The 20,174-nt window shown below is 52.2% G+C and overlaps 1 protein-coding gene across 1 annotated transcript in view; it reads right to left on the bottom strand.

The window, feature by feature from the left end:
• Nucleotides 1-20,174, bottom strand: part of CARMIL1 (capping protein regulator and myosin 1 linker 1) — a 158,488-nt gene that overhangs the window by 9,586 nt on the left and 128,728 nt on the right. The window contains exons 28-35 of the mRNA XM_036273498.1: nt 17,971-18,058; nt 15,605-15,754; nt 9,089-9,155; nt 8,707-8,903; nt 7,562-7,665; nt 4,299-4,719; nt 1,500-1,578; nt 720-902 (exon numbers count right to left, since the gene is read on the bottom strand). Of these exons, the coding sequence (XP_036129391.1) occupies nt 720-902; nt 1,500-1,578; nt 4,299-4,719; nt 7,562-7,665; nt 8,707-8,903; nt 9,089-9,155; nt 15,605-15,754; nt 17,971-18,058 (1,289 nt within the window). The remainder of the gene's footprint in view (nt 1-719; nt 903-1,499; nt 1,579-4,298; nt 4,720-7,561; nt 7,666-8,706; nt 8,904-9,088; nt 9,156-15,604; nt 15,755-17,970; nt 18,059-20,174) is intronic.

Below are 20,174 nucleotides of genomic sequence, written 5' to 3' on the forward strand. Positions count from 1 at the left end.
GAGGGTCTATGTGCATGCCATGGTGTGACTTGTGTGTGCATGTACACATGCATGTGCATGTGAGGTGTGCCTCGTGTGAGGGTCTATGTGCATGCCACAGTGTGATTTGTGCGTGCATGGGACTGTGCATGTACACATGTATGTACATGTGTGGCGTGCCTGTGTGCATGTGCGCACACATGCGTTGACAGTGTCTTTCATGTGTGCATGAGTGTGCATATATGCATGTGTGACGTTTGTGCCTGTGTGTGATGTGTGCAGCTGTACACATGTGGTATGCAGAAGACAGCCTTCACCAGGCCCTCCTCAGGCTCACACGTCCAACTCCAGCCTTCGAGCTTCCGTACGCACACGGATGTGACCAGACACTGACATCACTCCACCCACCTGACAATCGCTCAGCCCGTGGAGAGGAAACCGGTGGGTGTTTGAAAATGCCTGCGAAGTTCTCAGGCTCTATGAAACATCGCTTGTTCGCAGACTCAGTATGCTAAGGCCACCGAGCACATTCAGCAAAGCAAAACGAAAGTTCTTACAACAGAATGTCGGGAACCCGGCTAGTCTTATACCCAGCTAGTCTTATGAGACTGAGGGCCCCCCCCCCCGAGATTGGGCTCGCCAACAGAGACTTCCTCTCTGTAGAACCTCGAGCCCACATTTACCAGCAACTCAGGGGACCAGCCAGTGTTGGCGTCACCCCCAACCAGCAGAGCCCTTACCAGGCCGCAGGGTAGCCCGCGGCTTCTGCGGGATGGCAGGCCGTGCTGCCGGGCTGGGCTTGGGCGACTGCAGGGCCACATTGGAGATGGAGGAGCTCCGGCCCCGGGAGCCCATGTCCACTCTGGGGTCGGCTTTGGCATTCTTTTCTGGGGTCCCCGGAAGAGCGGAGTACAGTTTAGGCACTGAAGTGAGAATGGGTACAAAAAGCAACTTTACTTTAAAACTCAAAGGGGAGAGGAACCCATTGCGCGAAGTGAGAAGCACCAACTGGGTCTGGGTCGCTGCCAGTTGTCACCACTGCGGGACAGAGGCAGCAGGAAGCCTGGCATTCCCTGTATCAGCCAGCGGACCACCAATCACTGCCCAGAGGGCACGTGTCAGAGGGATGGCATGCAGTCCCCACAATGTGCCTGGACCTCCCTGCACACGGAGCTGTCAGCCTGCCCAGGACCTGCCCAGGTGAGACCAACGGCAGAATGACAATCAGGGAACAGTCCAGCCACGTCCCCAAAATGTCCCCCTCCCCAATGCCCACAGTTTGGGAGTTCTTCTCAATGAAATGCCTTCCCTTTGGGAATCAGAAGAGGCACCGTTTGGGCTCAGGGGACAGTGGTGGGGGACGTGCCCCAGGTGAGTTGGAGCAAGAGGAGAAGCGAGAGCTGGAAACACAGCAGAGCCTCAGTCTTGCCTCGTCCTCACCTTGTTTCTCCTGCCAACCCCCTGTGCCTCCGGAAAGGGCAGGTGTTTCCCTAAGGGGGCGCGACACCTGCCAGACTCACCTGCCCCACCTCCATCCAACAGTTCCGTGCCCATGGCCAGGCTGGAAGACTCCGGGGAGATGGTGTCAGTCCCAAGCTTCTAAAAAATGCAAGCACCCACCCCCAAAAGTGCACATTTATTTAAAGTATAAGAAAAGAACAACGCAGATAGAACAGGACAACAAAGGGCCCTTCAGCTCCTCGACTGTCCTGACGATGGTCTGACTCTCCCTGAGGCGCTCAGGACCAAGCTCTGAGGAGCACGGACGCTCCCCAGGTGACAGGCCTGGTCCGGGCAGCCACTGGCCTTGGTGACACTCGCCATTTCCCCTGCTGAACCCACTCCGACTGGGTTCCAAAAGTCAAGCTTTAGCAGCAGGGCCAGCCTTGCCACCGTGAATGCACAAGGCAGATGGAAGGCTCCGGAGCAGGCAGGGCTCCGCGCCACCGAGGCAGAGCCCAAGGACAGGGAGGTGGCACTTAGGAGGCAAATACAGGTGAGCTGGCCAGAATTCATCAAAAATAGAACCCACGGACTTCATGTGGAGCGAGTCTGTGAGGGCAGACACGGGGAAGGACGAATGTCACTGACTTGGGGCGACACCTGCGCCAGATAAGCCCGACTCAGCAGCCCACCAGGGGGCTCCAGAGGAAAGAGTGTGGCCCCTAAGTCAATACCGGTTCCTCCCCCGTCTCAATGAGTAACAGGCGCCATATCTTCACCTCAGGGCTCTTTTTCTTTAAATACATTCAAAGTGAACAGCGTGAAGAGCCAAGAGCATCACTCAACAGGAACATGAACTCGATGTACGTGTTTTCTTATCAATAGTATACTCACCACTGACCTTGATGTTGCTGACTTCATAAAGAATACAATCATGGAGAGCTAAGTTTTGAACACCTTTCTCTTATTATTGTGTTATTCAAGTAGAACAACGCTTTTCAACCTTAGTCATCTCATGGTGCACACACTAATCACTAAAAGTCTGCAGCACACCAAAAAACATAATTTTTGCCGATATGACAAAAATATAAGAATAATTTTGATTCATTCACATTGGACAGCTATTGTTGTGTTGGCTGCTGTCATGCTTTTATTTGACAATCTAAGGAAAAAGAAGTCAGTGTCCCTGATTAAATAATCAGGTACTGCATGTTTTAAAAATTCTTGCAGCATCCGGCCGGTGAGGCTCAGTGGTTGAGCGTCCAAGAGTTCGCTGGTTCAATTCCCAGTCAAGGCACATGCCCAGGTTGTGGGCCCAATCCCCAGTGGGGGGCATGCAGGAGGCGACCAATCGATGTTTTCTCTTATCGATGCTTCTCTCTCTCAATTCCTCTCCCTTCCTCTCTCTCTCAAATCAATAAAGAAAAATATTTTTTAATAAAATAAAATAAAAAATTCTTGCAGCACATCGGTTGAAAATTGCTGTAACAGAGTGAATACCCCAGACTGATTCAAATTTGAAATCTAAGGATTTTTATTATTGTTGCTGTTTTAAATAGACACTAGATGGCGCTAAGAGATCACTGGATGAGACTTGAACAACTGATACTAAACCAGAATTGTCACTCTGAGCCTATTCATATGCCAAACCCAAAGCACTTGGGGAAACCCCAGCACATCCCACCCTTCTACCAAAGGCAGCTGTTCCTCAGTACAAACAGTGATCAAAGAAGCAGCCCACTCACTGCCATGGAGAAATTCTATAAAACAAATGAAAATTTAAACATTTCCACCAGTGATGTGCTTGCAGCATTTACTCAGAATCCTAACCCGTGAAGGCCACCTCATGCCTTCTTGTTGACTTAGCAGAATAGAGTCGGGGTCCGTCAACTCTGCCCTAAGGATGAGTGGGGAGGAGGGACCTGAAACCGGAAGCTGTCAGGTGATGAGGGTGCCGATGAACACCTGTGAAATCACATGGGCAGCAGGGCTGAACGAAAGAACAGGCAGGTGTTCAGAAGTAACATAAGCAGCCCTCTCCACCTGGTATTGCGTTCACCATTTACTTCCGGAAAACTAAGGGTGTGTTGGGTGAACTGTTTTAGTCTGCTCCTCCACACAAAGTAGGAGTGCAATCTTCCTTTCTTTGGAGATCCTGGTTCCACAAACATCGAAAAGCCCAGGGCAACACGTGGACACCGAGGCCCGGGCTGCACGTGGAAACATGCTCAGGGAGCACAGCTCGTCCAGCCCTTCCAGGAGCCACAGGAGGGGACAGGCGGCCAGGGAGGAAGACATCACAGCTGACACTTTTAAAGATTCAGAGAATAATCAATGCACTGAGTCAGATTTGGGGGAGCTCGGCAATTTTTAAACTGTGAAGTTTTTCTTCACAGTGACAGCATGTCAGTGGTCAAGTGTTCAGCTAACTTGAACACAATACCTTGACTTTGTCTTGACTTTCAAATCTGGAATATACTCAGGAATTTTTAGGTTTGGAAAAGGGAATATGGTATAAGCCTACATTTCTATAGTTAGAATCTGGTTTCAGTATTTTTATCTGCCTCAGTTCTCCTGTCTCTCTCCAGTCACCCTCAGGTGCCGCTGGGATCCAGCACCGTTTCTCCCCAGACTGAGCATTTCCCTGGGCCAGTGTCACCTGCTTCCGTGGCAGGTAGGGAAGTACCTGGGCAGGTACCACCAACCACCAACCACCAACCCGGGATGCTGTGGCTCTTGGGAAGCACGTGGCCCTAATTCCGGGGATCTTTAAAAAAAAATGTCTTTCATTTTTGGATTTTTATTTAACCCACAGTCTGTTTCTGTACCTCTCTCCCCCATGGGGCGAAACCCAAAGACAAGCCCAAAGGCCTCACCTTGTGTGCACAAGCGGCCCTCCGCTCCTGCTTGGCCTTCATCTCCGCCAGCAGGCCGCTGCCCATCACCTGGACGCGCGACCGCCGGCCTCCCTGGGGGCTGCCGCTGTGCCCCGGCTTCCCTGCGTCCTCCCCCTGACCTTCCTCTAGGGACTCGGGCGCTTCTAGCTCCTCTGCCTGCTCAGAGCTGCCGTTGTGCTCAGCTGGCTTCGAGTCCCTCCTGGGTGTGTCCACAGCCGGACTTCTGACCACCCCTTTCGGGCAGGACAGTTCTTCCGTCATCAAGATGGTTGGTGGCCGCTCAGATCTGGACCGGGACTTGATTAAATTGAGGAAGCCACTCTTCCGGGGGTCTCTCTTCTTCTTCTCATCACCTCCTTCACCGAGGTCATGGGTCTCCGAGCCTCTGGCCGACGATCTCCTGTGACTCAAAGGAACAAATCCTGGTTTTACTGTAATTCACGTTCCAGCAGGAATCAGTCCAAGTCTAACAGGGAGGCTGCAGCGCACACAGCAGCCACGCTGGAGCCTCGAGAAGCTGGTCGGAGTCGCTGCGTCGCAAGCGGAGCGGAAGGTCAACGGCACCGTCTCACCCGCAGGCGAGGGCGCCGCGGCGCAGACCAGGGAAGGGGCCCGAGGGTAGGGCTGAGAGCAGAGGAAGCTTTCATGTTCCAACGCTCTGGTCAGTGCTCAGGAGCCCAGCCACGCAGCTGGCCACCCTCCAGGCTCAGGGGCAACTGCCTGATTCAATCTGGTGCACAATGATTTGCCCAAACCCTCCAAAATCCTCCCACGACCACTAGTAACATCGGAAATCCCACCATTATTAGCACTCAACCCAGAGATCTGGATCCTTGCTTAACAGTCATACCAACAAAACAGGCAACATAATGAAGAGAGACAGTGAGCAGTGACATGGCTGTAATCAAGTCACCGCTCCACACGGATGGAACCCGCAGTGATGACAGTGCCTGAGCACGGAGGGGGGGGGAGGGACTGTGTGTGTGAGTGTGAGTGTGAGTGGGTGTGTAAGTGGGTATGAGTGTGTGTGATTATATGAGTGTGAGTGGGGGGGTGAGTGGGGGTGTCCGCGTGTATTTGGGGGGTGGCAGGGCAGAGTAATAGGAGCTAAAATATTCCTCTATAGTAAGAAATCACTAATTTTAGTTATTATCCAAAACAGGAAATTGCAAGTTATTAAGGAATTTGAAGGCAAAATAAAAAAACAAACAGCCCAAGGAACTGGACGTCATTGCCTCTGGGGAAGGGAAAGAAACAAGGAGTTTGCTGAGCATCTGACATTTTCAGTTACGAGCTTGGGAAACTTCAATTTTCAAGCTTCTCCACACAACTTCGGGGCTGGACCCAAGCCCAGCCCTTTGTATCTAAAGTGACAATGTCTGCTTATCTATCACACAAGGCAAGGGAGCCGACCACTTCGGGTCGATTCCATCGCCAGGTGACAATGGATGTGTCACGTTCTGCTTGAACAGGAACATGACAGAACCTTCCCAGCAGCATCGAGGCTGGAAGTGGATTTCACAGCCTACAGAACGTGCCCACCGCTTGCTCGGAGCCGGTCAGCAAGCCAGCGGGGCAGGTGTCATCGCTGACGGGACCCAGATGGATGGCATCGACCTCCCCACTAACCAAATGCCCCTTTCTGAAGTGGGGGAGAGTGCCCACAGGGGTACCTGTGATTGACACAGATGTGGGCTGCGAGCATCCTCCCCCGCGCACCCCACAGGGACCAAGGCAGACGACATACCACAGGCCGTGTCACAGGCACGGGGATCACATTGAAAAGCCAGGCCCAGGGGTCGCCTCTGCAGAGAGCCTTCTGCGGGAAGTACAGGGCGTCCCCCTGCTCCGTGCCTCGGCACAGCTCCTACCTCTGACGCTGAGAATCCCTTCATCCATTCCCTCAGCTGCAAAAAAGAAACCCCCCGAACTCTCCGAGGATGGGGTGTGCTCCACAGATGTGTGCGGAGGACCCAGAAGAAAGTGGCGAGTCAGCTTCAGAGAAACAGCAACTAACTTGGGGGGCAGGGGGAGCCGCCATGGCAGGGCTTCGAAGAATGAACGACATGCCGGTTGTCCCCGAAGGACAGGATAGGCTGCTCCAAGGACAGGTGCCGAGCTCCAAGGCCAGTGCCAAAGACAAGTAACCGGGTCCTAAACTTGCCGGCTCCCCACCGTCCTGCTGAGGCGAGATGAGAGCCGAGTCTACAGGACACTGTAGTTCCTCCCTCCCTGCGTCCCTGCCCACTGGGCTCATTAGAGGGTTTAAAATCCTTCCTGAACTTGATGTCTCAAGGTAAAGAATACTTCACAGACACAAATCCAGGTTAAAAGTATATTTGGGGATGGATCTGTCCTTAGCTGGGAATTTGAAAACTTGGTAAATCATTGCAAAGAGTGGAGTATTGCCCAGCTGGTGTGGCTCAGTAGTTGAGCGTTGACCCAGGCACCAGGAGGTCGCCAGTTCGATTCCCGATCAGGGCACATGCCCAGGTTGTGGGCCCGATCCCCAGTGGGGGCCGTGCAGGAGGCGGCCAATCCATGTTCTCACTCATCAGTGTTTCTATCTCTCTCTCCCTTCCTCTCTCTCTCTAAAATCAATAAAAAAAAAATTTTTTTTTAAAGACTGTTTTAAGGGAAACAACTATTAATGAAAGTACCACTGAATCGTCTCGGAAGAAAACTGCACTTGGAACCAAGAAAACGCAGAGCGTGCTGGAGGCCGACACTGATGCCTCTTCACCGATGGTGTCGCTGCCCCAGCGCCGTCCCCGGCTGCGCTTCTCCCGGTGCCCCAGCCCCCGGTGTGCCGCCTGCGCACAGGGCACATTAGAAAGAAGCGGCCCGAGCTGTCCAAGCTCACCGCCCTGCACCAGTCACCTGGGGAGGTGGAATGCCTGGGAAAACACCACAATGGTGGGGTTTGTGCTCCGCTTCAGACCAGCACCGTGGGGTCAGTTCGTCCCCTGCAGGGCTCACTAAAACATGGAGGCTGGCCTCCACCTGCAGAGTCTCGGTCAGGAGGTCTGGGTCGAGGCCGAGAATTTGACCTCTAACACATCCCCTGCTGATAACAGCGTGGGAGCCTGGAGATCCCAGTGTCCCAACCATCCGAACAGTGAGTCCCATCAAGAACATCTATACACACATATACACAAGCCTCAGTATACACGGTGTAATGGTAACTGCTTGTGATTTGTATGTGAATTCGACAGTAGTACTAGTAACAACTCTGAACTCACATTTTGGTCACCTTCTTGGTGAAGAATTCATCCACCCCTTCGTCCACTCTCCCCATGAGGCCGTTCTGCTCACCGTCCTGGCTGACAAGGGCCGTGGCCCAGACCTGCAAACCAAGCAGGTGAAGCAGGGACTGACACTCAGCACAACCCAGTTGACAGGCGTCAGCAGGTTCGAGGCACCGTGACCAGGGCTATGGGAACGAGACCGGGCCACCAGAACCATAGTCACGTGGGCAAGTATGAGGGCAGGGAGTACAAATGTGGACTGCAGACGGACACAGGCCTGGCAAAGCCCGATGCCGCTAGTGTCTCTAAAGGCAGGGAGAGACACAGGCCCAGGGCCCTGAGGGGTGCGCATGGGCAGCTGCTGAGTGGAAACCGGGCACACACGAACCCCAACCGCTCAGGTCTGGGTCACCAAAAGCAAAGGCACCAGAGCAGGTGAGCGCACTGGAGTTGGGGGACATGTGCACACCCCCAAGTCAAATGGCAACGTTTTGCCCTGGACTGTTCGGCTCAGCGGTTGACGCGTCAGCTCGTGGACCAGAGACCCTGGTTCGGTTCCCACTAAGGGCACGTACCACTGGGGCAGTTTGTCTCCGGCCCCAGTTCGGGTCATGTGGGTGGTAAACAGTCAATGTGTCTCTCTCACGTCGATGTTTCTCTCTCTCCCTCCTTCCCTCTCTCCCTCCCGCTCTATCTGAAGATACATGAAAAAATGTCTTTGGGTGAGGATGGAAAAAAAAAAAATGGCAACGTCTCCTAACCACAAGTAAACTCTCCGCTAGGTACTGTTCACCTTATACTCAGAGGCTGTAAGACCATATAGAGGTGGCTTTTCTCAGCCATGTGACTGGTATTTTGAGAGAGAAACATTAATCAGCTGCCTCCTGCACACCCCTACTGGGGATTGAGCCCTCAACCAGGGCATGTGCCCTGACCGACTCAAACTGGGACCTCTCAGTTCATGGGAGGACGCTCCACCCACTGAGCCACACCGGCCGGGCACGACTGGTATTTCTCTAGGGACTTCCAAGGACAATCCTGTTTGCAGAATCGTAGCCCCGAGTGGAGCTGTTCTGCACAGCGTCAGATGCACGGCACCCGCCCCCCTGCCCCAGCCCCTCGGGGGAGCCCCCACCTACCGCCGCCTGGGTGGGCCGCTGCCTTTTGTTGCGCCGGGGCCTCAGCTTGGTGAAATGTTCCAGCTTCCTCCCCTCCTCCGACGGCAGCTCGGGGATGAAGCCCGAGCTGCGCTTCTCCGCTCGGCCGGATGGAAATGGTGGGTCCTCCATGTGAATCGGCACCTCCTCCAGGGCCTTGTCCAGGTCAAACTCCATCTCTGTAAGAAGCAAAGCCCAGACCCTCACTCGCGCACGGAGACGGAGAACAATTCCCGATGGGGATGAGTCCAGCCCGGAACAGCCAACGGCCATCTGCCAGTCACTCAACTCTCTCAACACCTGCTGGCCCTGCGCATCCCTGAGAAGCACCCCCGCAGGTGTGCGGCCGGACGGGGTCACTCACCAAAGGCCCTGGACACCGGCCGCAGCATCCGGCTGTGGATCGTCTTCCTTTTGGACTTGGGGGTCATCTAGCAACAAAGCACAGACCGCACTGAGCCACAGCTCACAGACTGCCCCTGCCTCAGAAACCTGGCACCGTCCTCTCAGCTCAGGGTCACTTCGCCTCCTTGGAGATGGTCGGCGCCATCGGGCAGCCCAGATGAAAGCCGGGCCCACCTATTTCTAAATCTGTTTTCTCGAATGCCGCAGCCACTGTTTCTCCTGCGCCAGCCCCAACAGGTCATGTCCTAGTGCCACAGAGGTGTCCAAATGGACAGACTGAGGTGGGAATGCTGTGAATCGGTCCCTCAAAACTGGAGCAACATCAGTGTCGGCACTGGTCACGTTGCCCCCCGAGGCAGCGTGCTCCCCGCCCGCACCCAGATTTACACTGTGGGTGCAGACGAGTTGGGGTTCAGACGCCTGTATCCACCCTCACTTCTCAGAAAGACACCTTTGATCCTGCTGTTCCTTTAAAACACGAGACCAAAACCCCAAACGTCTTCAGGGCGTTTCTCTGGTGTGGCGCCAGCTGCTGGTTGTGCAAAGCCTAAGGCCGGGGGTCCCCTTCCCTCCGCAGGGCCATCCCACAGGTCAGCGATGGAGGGACCCCCGTCATCAGCCACACAAACTACATTGAAGGAGGAAACTGAGTCACAGAGATGGTGGCGGCGACCGTTCAAGGTGCCAACAGGTGCAGTGCTAGGGACAGGCCCAGCAGGAAGGTTGGCCCTGGGCCCCTCCGGCGTCACCGGTCGTCATCAGCGTACAGACAGTAGGTTTCAGGGATATTGAACTGGTTGATGCTGGAAACTGGCATTTGTGCAAATACAGGGATAACATCATTGAAAGGACTTGGTTGGCAGACTTTCACTTTATGTTTCTCAAAACACAAATCCACTAGGTTGATAAACTTTCTTTGGTTCAAAGATCAAACTGGTTCTTTACAGTCGAAAGTTTTATTTCAGTTTTACTAATAATTTCCTTTGGCTATTACTCATTGTTGAGGGAAAGGAGAGTAAAAAACGATAATCTGTTGTACTTAATCCCAGACTGGTCTTCCTGAAAAATGCTGACTTGGTTCTTTCAAGGCTGTGTGAACTGCAACCTGACCAGGGTCTATCAGTGGAGTAACAGGCTTTTCAGGTTCAACAAAATCGGACTCAAACTGGACAGAGCCCAGTTTCAAGGCTGTTCTCCCTTAAACTGGCCTGGCCACTGGCTGACGACTCATCAGGACTGAGACCTCTGCATATAATTACTTCTCAGGGGATACAAACTGCCATAATTATACTGTTTACTCAGAAAACGTCTTCTGTTTCTATCCGCTTTGTGCACAACCATGATATGGAAAAAGACGTAGCCTGGGGTCTGAGTTCCCACCAATTCATGTAGATGGTCATAAATAAATAGAAGTTCAAATGCATGGCATGAAGACGTACTCCAAAACCTTCCCCTGGAGTCTACAAGAAGGTGTTCATGGGCAAAAATAACCATGCACCCCACCCCTGTAGAACCTTTATAACAGATGCCAGACAAGCAGAGCATGACAATTACATTTCCAATACGGCACACTTTTTTAAATATATGAAAAGGAACCTAGAGAATTATGTATAAAAGAACGCATGCATCTTTAAAAATCCAGTCTATGAGTAATAAATAATTTTCAATTCACATCTTCAGGGCAGAGGAACAGTGTGTTAAATCCCTTAAACATAACTGCAGAAGGAAACCCCTAAACACAGTCTTCTTTCTCATCCTGACACAGCACAGGCAGACAGACAGACACACGCGGCCCGTTCTCCAGGAAACTCAGCTGCTGGGCATCCACACCCTCGGAAACCCACCGTCTGACCAGGTTTCACTGTGGATCTAAAACCACTGTCTGTGTGGCTCCCTAGCATCAGCCCATTTTACCAAGTTAAGATCTAACATCGGAACCTTACAAACAACACACTTTTTTCCTGTTAAATTCACTTTCAACATGTACTTCCTAGACATACTAATTTAAAAAGTAAAACAAGAGTTAAATTGTTTCTATCGCCACAAAAATAGCATGGAGTCCTTTTCTTCTTTGTGTTACCAAGTTTGCATGAAGAATAACAAACAGCCCTCGCGCCCCACGCTCGAGAACCCCTGACTGCTTTCCTCTCCCTGAGCTTAACAGAACAAAACAAAACAAAACAAAAAGGCAGTTAAAAAAATACAAACCAAGCAGTTACAAGCAGATTAGTAAAATTCGTATAATGCAAGAAGTGATTGGTGGTGCCGATTGGCAGGACCTGGAAACAAGTCCACAGAGTGGGGAGTGTGAGCGAGCACGTCTTTTCCCAGGAGAACACAGCAAGGACTGTTTCCCGCCTGAACGTGTGCACCCTCTGCACCAGCCCCCCATGGCCTTTCAGCACAGGCTGGAGGGACAGTCGTTGCCGGTCCGCCCGCTGAACCGCCTTGTGAAACCCGGTCTTGCCTATAACTGCAGGGCCACAGACGGGCGAGGACAGGGCAGCGGCCTGGGAGACAGCCAGGCAGGGCCACAGACGGGCGAGGACAGGGCAGCGTCCTGGGAGACAGCCAGGCAGGGCCACAGACAGGCGAGGACAGGGCAGCGTCCTGGGAGACAGCCAGGCAGGGCCACAGACGGGCGAGGACAGGGCAGCGTCCTGGGAGACAGCCAGGCAGGGCCACAGACGGGCGAGCAGTAGCGCAGAAGTGAGCAGACACAGCAGCGGAACTGGGGGGCTAGAAGCAGCAGGGCCGCCCAGATACTTACACTTGTACAGCAGAGGGTCTCCATGCAGCGAAAAGAAAGGGAAAAGAGATGAGTGGAACAGGGAGCAGCACCAGCGTTACAGGAGGGGGACGCCGCTCACGCGACTGGAGCGGCACAGCGGCCTGGGCGCAAAGCGTGGAGGCGGGTGAGGCCCAGACCGGGTTCGCCGAGGCTTTTCATGGCACGATGACAGCTCGAATTGCAGAGCCTCCCACAGCTGTTACTTCTTCCCAGTGTGTACAGAAGGGTCCCCTCGGGGGTGTCAAGGTTACTGTGTGAGATTCGTTGGTTGTGGGATAATGATGTATTTTCTAAATGCACTAGTTATATCCTGGCTGATCTTCCGTCAAGTGCAAGTTTTGCTTCAATGGTATATGTCAGACTATATTCATTATTACAAAATCAGAATTCTACGGAGAATGAAAATAAAGCACTAAGTTCACTGGGGAAAAAATGTCACCGGCCGACCCCAGGTGGGGGATGGAGATAGCCAGTGGACAGCGATGACGCAGGCTCTGTCCTGGCCGGGGCTGGCCCAGTCAGTGGGGGTGGCATCTCCATGGGGGAGCGTCTTTTCGGGGCCTTTTCCGTTATTCTGTGCTCCTGTTGCACTCTAGGTAAGGTAGCTGTGACTCTCCTCCGTCCTCGAAATCTTTCAGGAAAGGATTGGGGAGCCAGGCCCTGCCAGGGTGACCCACCCACCTCAGACACCTGCTCCTTAGAGGGAGTTTGCATTTCATACTATATCTCCCATATTAAATAATGTGGGTCATCACTAACCACTGTGAGGGCCTCTTAATATTCTGAAAACGTATCTACGGCTCCCCAGTTTGAGTGGAAACAGCTGGGCCTGTTCGAGGAGGCCCCATAAACACCAGCACCATCGCCGTTATCATCAACATGACTTATCAGAAGGTCACCATCTCCAGACTTCAAATTTCATACTTTACTAGGTACCTTCCTTCAAATATACCTTATTTTATGATCCATTACATTAAATTGGAAACAGCCCTGCTGAATTAAAAGAGAAAAACTTAAAATACATTTCCAAATATTCTTGCATGTCGTGAAATGCAGATTTCTGCCCTGTGTTAAGACATATGCCCTGACCACAGATGCAAACAAGGGAGATGACAGCTCTGGTCACCCCGCAGACAGTCTGGATGTGCCTTGTCCTTCTGAAAGGCTGATTCTACACAACACCGGCTCTCCCAGTGACTCACGTGAGGATCATTTAAGTGACGGTGAGGAGCCCTTCCACTGGTACAACCCCTAAAACGACAGGTACCTGTTCCTACGACAAGAAAAACCATGACAGCAGACACCTTTCCAATGGAACAAAGCATGATGGTTTGTCCTGGACCCTTTCTGTGTGCTCTGGGAACCGGTTCGACTGACTGACTGACATCTTCCCAGAGGGACGAGGGCAGGACAGGTGGGCGAAGAGGTCACCCATCTCTCAAGGACATCCCAACTGATTCTGAATGAGACAGCAACTTGATGTTCTGCACATGGCATGACCGTTCACAGATTAGTTGAATTAGCAACTGTTGGTACTTAAAAAGAGGTGATTTCTTAAAAAAAAAAAAAAAGCATTTGACTCAAATGTTTACTGAACTTTAATCGGCATTCAAACACTTAAAAAGTATTCACTGAGCCCTGGCCAGTTTGGCTCAGTGATTAGAGCGTCAGCCTGCGGTTCAGAGAGTCCCGGGTTCGGTTCCCATTAAGGCCACGGACCTCAGTTGCAGCTTGTCCCCGGCCTGGTTGGGGTCATGTGTTGTGTGGATGGCAGCCACTCAATGTGTCCCTCTCACAACGATGGTTCTCTCTCTCTCTTCCCCCCTCTCTCCCTCCCACTCTATCTGAAGATAAATGCAAAAAATCTCCTTGGGTGAAGATTTGAAAAAAAAAAGTATACACTGAAATCGGAGGCTACATTTAAGGGGAAATAATTATTTTGTCATTGGAGAAAGGCCCCGAGAGATGCATCCTGTAGTAATTCAAGCTCCTTGCAATTCTTTTCCTGGGAAACAGCAGCAGGGGGCTGCTTCTCTGCAGAGCTGTCTTTGAGTCACGCTGGCTGACGCTCATTACAACGCAGGAAGAATGATCACAGCCGTGGCTGGCACCAGGAAGGAGCACACGTCTCCTCACCACGCACCACACCATCTACACCCTGGGCTTCCACAATTTTTTAAACTGCAGAGTGACAACGAACTATTTAGAGATGATAAGTCAGCAGATAACAAGTCTGCATCCTTCAATCCCCCCAGCTGACGGCAAACGCACGTGAAGGGTGGTTGGAAACGCTGATTTCCTGGGAGCACCTGCTGCGGGAGGAAGCTGGTCTGCAGACGGTGAGGGTCCGAGGGGAACACATTAGGTGTGACACAGGCACGTGTTCAGGTGATAAGATGCATACAGGAAGGCTAGTTAACCTGTCACCCACAAAATAACACACAGAGAGGCATGGGCCTCCCAGGTGGGCAAACTCACTTCAAACGACTGGACAACAACTGGACCTGCCACATTTTTGGGGGGGGGGCATGTGCCCCTAGCAGGAATCGAACTGGGGAGTCTCTGGTCCACAGGCCAATGCTGCAACCGCTGAGCCAAACCGGCCAGGGCTGGACATTCCACATTTTTGACACAGTTGTTCCCACAACGTTTAAAAACAGCACAGGCTTACGTCCTGACTGGACAACACACAGCTGTCTCTGTGTTTCTGTTCACACAATCACTTATCTGGTGTTCGTAAGGAGATGTGTTACATAAAGCAAGGAAGTCTAACGAAATCTAACTCAAAATTTCATTCTGATTGTGAGCAATGCACCAGAAGGGACATCCGGGCAGTGATTCCAGCTGAGTATACCAAGGTGCCTGCATACAGGTGACCTGGCACAAGCTACTTAAGTTCTCTGTGCCTCGGTCCCCTCACCTGGCCAGTCACACCAGCCCTCACCTGGTCGGTCGGTCACACCAGCCCTAACCCGGTCCGAACCCAAGTTTAACAGGTGTCGACCAAGAGAACAATGTCTTTTAAAAAAATCAATCATATGGATTATTGTTTCCATTCCCATGAAGGCAACTCTGACATTCAAATAAATAATTTCTTCCTCTGACTACGTCCTCACACCTTGGCTTGGATGATGACAACCAGTGACCCTTCACAGAGACGTGAGCACGGAAAAGGGACGGATTCCAGGTCCAGGGAGCCATGGGAGACAGGAAGGGAGCAGAGAGAAAAACTACGGGACCAAGAAAGAGATGGTCACCACACATATTTTATTTGGGAACATGTCCTTCCTCACATGTTTTTGATGGCTTCTTTATTTAGAGAACTAGTCCTTCAAAAACGACCCTTATACACTGTCACCTTGTCCTGATTCTTCAGGAATTCTCCACTGGGCCCCAGGGCGGGTGACGCTCACTGGCGCTCTCCCGGGTTTTCTGTGGGATGAGGGTGCTGGGTTCCCTTTAAGAGAGTTTTACACAATTACAAATAGAAAGGTTGACGGCAGCCTTCACTGGGACCTGAAGCTCAAGTATCATTAACTCCACTTACAGCCTCTGTACAGAATACATTTCTGCAAGAATCGTCCCGGGGGAGGCGCTATGTGGTCTGGTTGGTACGTTGAGACTGACGAAGACCGACAGCAGAGCCCAGGGGCCGGGAGCACATGGCCGGAGCACCTGTCTTACCACACACGTGTCCAGGTCCTCCAGCCGCTCCATCTCCGAGAGCTCCTCTACCACCAGCGCTGGGCGCTGCGCAAACTTCCCGCCGGCGGGCTCTGCGTCCACGGCCTCGGGGGGCGCGAGGGGCCTGCCCCGTCCGCTGAAGTGGTCGGTCTAGAGAGTCAACACAGGACACATTGACCCCAGACCCAGGAATGGCAGCGGAAAGATGGCCCTGAAGGGCCACGTCTGCATGTGGTTCATGACCCTTCTTACGCTCACTCTGACTCGCCCCTCTTATTATCTTTCGTTGGAGGGCATTGTGGGAGCTGAAGAAAAGACAAAACCTCCTTTTTAAAAAAATGTCTTTTGAGACTCTATTTTTTGAAAAACACAATCTTTGCCTTGTTGATGCAACTAGGCACAAAGTAGGCATGTGTTTCTGTTTCCGAATAAGGTCCCTCTCCCTGAAGCTGGTGTGATTTCTCAACTTTTTATTTTTTATTTTTTTATATATACATTTTTCTTTATTGATTTTAGAGAGAGAGGAAAGGAGAGGGGGAGAGAGAGAGAAACATCGATGAGAGAGAACATCGACAGGCTGCCTCCTGCATGCCCCCCACTGGGGATCTGGCCCACAACCTGGGCATGTGCCCTGACCAGGAATCGAACCCATGACCTCTTGGTGCAGGGGTCGATGCCCACCCACCGAGCCACACCGGCCGGGCATGATTTACTCAATTTTTTATCTTAAATGCAGTCACAAAATTATATCCACCAGGAGGCATGACCACCTTTTTCACAGAGAAGCCACTTTCTTTGTAAAATGCAAAAGAAAGTCAATACTTTCGGAGTAATTAATTCTTCAAGAAGGACAAAGGCAGAAAAGTGTGTGATTCCAGACTTCAGTGCAGTCCTCGGGTACACGCAGACACAGCGCCCCGCCCCGGTGGCCAGCGGGCAACAGCAGCCCCACGAGCTGTGCTGTTGATGCTCTTTTCCGCAAAGGAGGAGCCATGGATTTTGTTTCTGCTTTTTTTCCGGAGCTCTGAATAGTGACATACCTCTTCATGGTGCCACGAACTAGAAATGTGTGATCCTTGCATTCTGTGCTGATGGGCCGGTTTTTTACACGTCCAGTTTGCACACACCAATGTGTTGGTAGAACACAACAAACTAAGAAATCAGCAACACAAGAGCTGTGTGCATAGGTCAAATTGCTCCAGAGGTTTGTCCAGGCCCCTGGCTGCCGAGCTCACGGCCAGCCCCGCCCACCGGGGGCCAGCTCCACCCACAGCAGCCCTTTGAGGAGCAAGCTGGGGGTCTGCCTTCTCTCCCAGATCCCAGAGGGCAGCCTCGTATATTTTCCGTAACGATCTCGGCAGGGCCCCCGTGTGCGCCTGTGGGAAGAAGCTGTCGCTGCCCCCAACCTGCTTGCTCTCCAGCATCAGCCAACAATCCGATGTCGATCTGACAGTTTTCTCTGTAGCAAACGTCCTGACTTCTCAGGAGGTTGCTACCGCATCAGCTCACTGGTATGTGTGAGACACAACCTTCCTCTGTGCCGAAGTCGAGAAGCACGAGGTGGCTGAATACCTTTTCTCTACTAGATCCTGAAAGCGGGGTCCCGGCCCGGCACAGAACTGTCTCTAGAAGAGAGATCACCCTGCACTCTGTCACCAGGGGCTGCAGGAGCACTCGGCCGCTGTCAGCCCCAGCCCAGTCCCTTTCCGCTTGCATTTTCTTTGGACTCCAAACATTTCATTTCCCTGCTTTCGGGGATGGTCCGCTCTCAAATGGCCATATCAGAAACTAACAAAATGAGCCAGATAAATTAAACAGTCTAAAATAAAAATCTTGATTTGCCCTGGCCGGTATGGCTCAGCAGTTAGCGCGTCAGCTTGCGGACCAATGGCTTGAGCTCGATTCTGGTCAAGGGCACATGCCTCGGTTGTGGTTCATCGCCGGCCCTGGGTGGGTCATGCAGGAGGCAACCAGTCGATATGTCTCCCACATTGAGGTTTCTCTCCCACCCTTTCTCTCCCTCGCTCTCTATCGAATGATAAATGGAAAAAGTATCCCCGGGTGAGGATTAAAAAAATAAAAATCTTAATTTTAGATCTGTCTCCACATTGTCTCCTCCCACTGCTCTGGCCTGCATCATACACAAATGGGCAAGATCTCTGGGCGCCGGGCTTCTGCTCTCCCTGAACTGCCCCCAAGTGTCCGACACGCTTGGAGCAGCTGGAAGGGACACAGAAGAGGAAGGAGGGGCTGGGGCCCAGCCTGAGGAGCTGCAAAGGCACAGGGCGTGGAAGAGGGCCCGCTGCTCACTGCGGCCGCTGGCGGGCAGCGGGCAGAGCCGGGCGGCCCCGCACGGCAGCACTCACCAGTCGGTGATGGCAGTGAGAAAGCGCGTCCAGCACTTCATCCACGATGCGGTCGGACAGGAAGGAGGCCACTGTCAGTTTCACTTCACTGCAGAAAAATCCAAAGAGCAGAACAGCATTTTAACTTGATTTTTGGGGAAAAAAATCACCCACCCTTGACGCTATGTTGATGAGGTCCATTGTGACTGGTCCTATCTTTGTGAAGGGAACATAGAATGCGTGAACAGAGCTGAGGATGTCCAAAAATAAGCCTTACACGTGGCCATAAACACACAGGTAATAGACTTTCTCGACCAGCTTCAACCTGCCTCTGAATTCAAGATGCAGAGGTAGAAATGAGAACGTCTGGGTGAGACCAACGTCATGGGAACCAGGAGGACTTCTGGTCAGGAACAATTCGTCCATTGACAGGAACGACAGCGAACTGGGCTGGAGTGGACGAAGAAAGCCAGTCGACAGTCCAGACTAGGCTATGACAGACGCACGCACGTCTTCCAGAAACCTCTCGCAAGCCACAGTGCCTACGCCACCGGTGCAGCCCTGACTCTCCTGACTGGGCACAGTTACAGTTGTCCTGCCTTTTATGAACAAATATTACCAAAATGTTCAGCTTTAGTGTCTCTTGCTTGGCCTTAAAAAGGGGCCCAGAGAGCCCTGACCGGTTTGGCTCAGCGGTTAGAGCATCGGCCTGCAGTCCGGAGAGACCCGGGTTCGGTTCCCGCTAAAAGCATGTACCTCGGTTGCAGTTTGTCCCTGGCCCTGGTTGGTCGTGCGGGTGGCGGGTGGCGGCCACTCGATGTGTCCCTTTCACATCGATGTTTCTCTCTCTCTCTCTTCCTCTCTCTCCCTCCCACTCTACCTGAACAAAGAATGGAAAAGTGTCCTCGAGTGAGGATTAAAAAAAAAAAGGGGGTCCATACAGTAGAGTGGCTGGCAGTCACTTCACTAATCAACAACTCGGCCCCTCAGGGTTCGGTCAGAGAGCTGGTATTTTGTGAGCTCTTTGCCACCCCAGAATTCAGACGCCATGCGTGTCTCCAGTCTGAAAAGCCCATGTAAATGCGCACAGGCACATGCATGCAGCACGCGTTACAGGGCCGCATGCAGGAGAGAATGATTCCCACGTCCCAGCATTGCCTCATGAGTTTAATCAGCTTTTAAAGTCGACAATTTTTAGATTTTCAGAGTAGGGAACAGAATTATGAAAATGATACTCTTTCATTGTAAAACTAAAATAAAAAGGATATTTGCATAGCAGGAAACACTTCCTACGACAAGGCAATGATTTGCACTGAGGGTTCTCTGCCCAGGAAGGGTTCTGGAGCAGGACAGGGAGTTACAGAAGCACTAACTCGTCAATGTCAACGTTAAAAGTTTCCCTGGGCTGAAGATAAAGGGGTGTTAATTTTTTCTTTTATCCTCACCCGAGGACATTTTTTCATTTTTTGTTCAGATAGAGTGGGAGGGAGCGAGAGGAAGAGAGAAACATTGACGTGAAAGGGACACATCGAGTGGCTGCCACCCGCACGACCAACCAGGGCTGGGGACAAACTGCAACCGAGGTACGTGCCCTTAGCAGGAACCGAACCCGGGTCTCTCTGGACCGCAGGCTGCTCCAACTGCTGAGCCAAACCGGCCAGGGCCAAAGGGGTGTTTCTTTAATGTCTGCCTGTCAAATGAGGTCTCGGCTATTTGGTTTACCTAATACGTTATTATTCCACAAAGGTGTCCACTGAAAAGATTCACCCAGGTCTCTTATTAAAAATACAGCCTTGCAGAAAAATGGCAGCAGGCAAGACCAGAGGGAGTGTGAGTGTGTGAGAGAGTGTGAGTGTATGTGAAGGTGGGCAGTGCACAGCCGCGGAGCAGAAGGTCCCTGTGCTGTGGACAGAGCAGCCGGCTATGTGGTGAGCTTCAGGGCGCTTTTCCCTGCTCTGCAGGGAGGTCCCACCATTTTGTAAGATCCCGGGGCTTTCCTGGGAGGAGGCAGTGCGAGCAGCTAGGGCCCAACAACCTGAGCCCACCAGCACACCTGGCACCATCGGACCAGTGGACACTCTGTGTCAACACAGACCAGTGCACAGCAGTGGAGCTCCCAAGGCGCTGGTCACGGAATCCGCAGACAGCCGGGAGCCCAGCACCATCCCCCATAGTAGCAGCCCGATCACAGTAGAGATATACCACCAGCAACAGAGGCTGGTGAG

Source organism: Molossus molossus, unplaced genomic scaffold (genome assembly GCF_014108415.1).
Source record: "Molossus molossus isolate mMolMol1 unplaced genomic scaffold, mMolMol1.p scaffold_m16_p_20, whole genome shotgun sequence".
NCBI classification, from domain to species: Eukaryota; Metazoa; Chordata; class Mammalia; order Chiroptera; family Molossidae; genus Molossus; species Molossus molossus.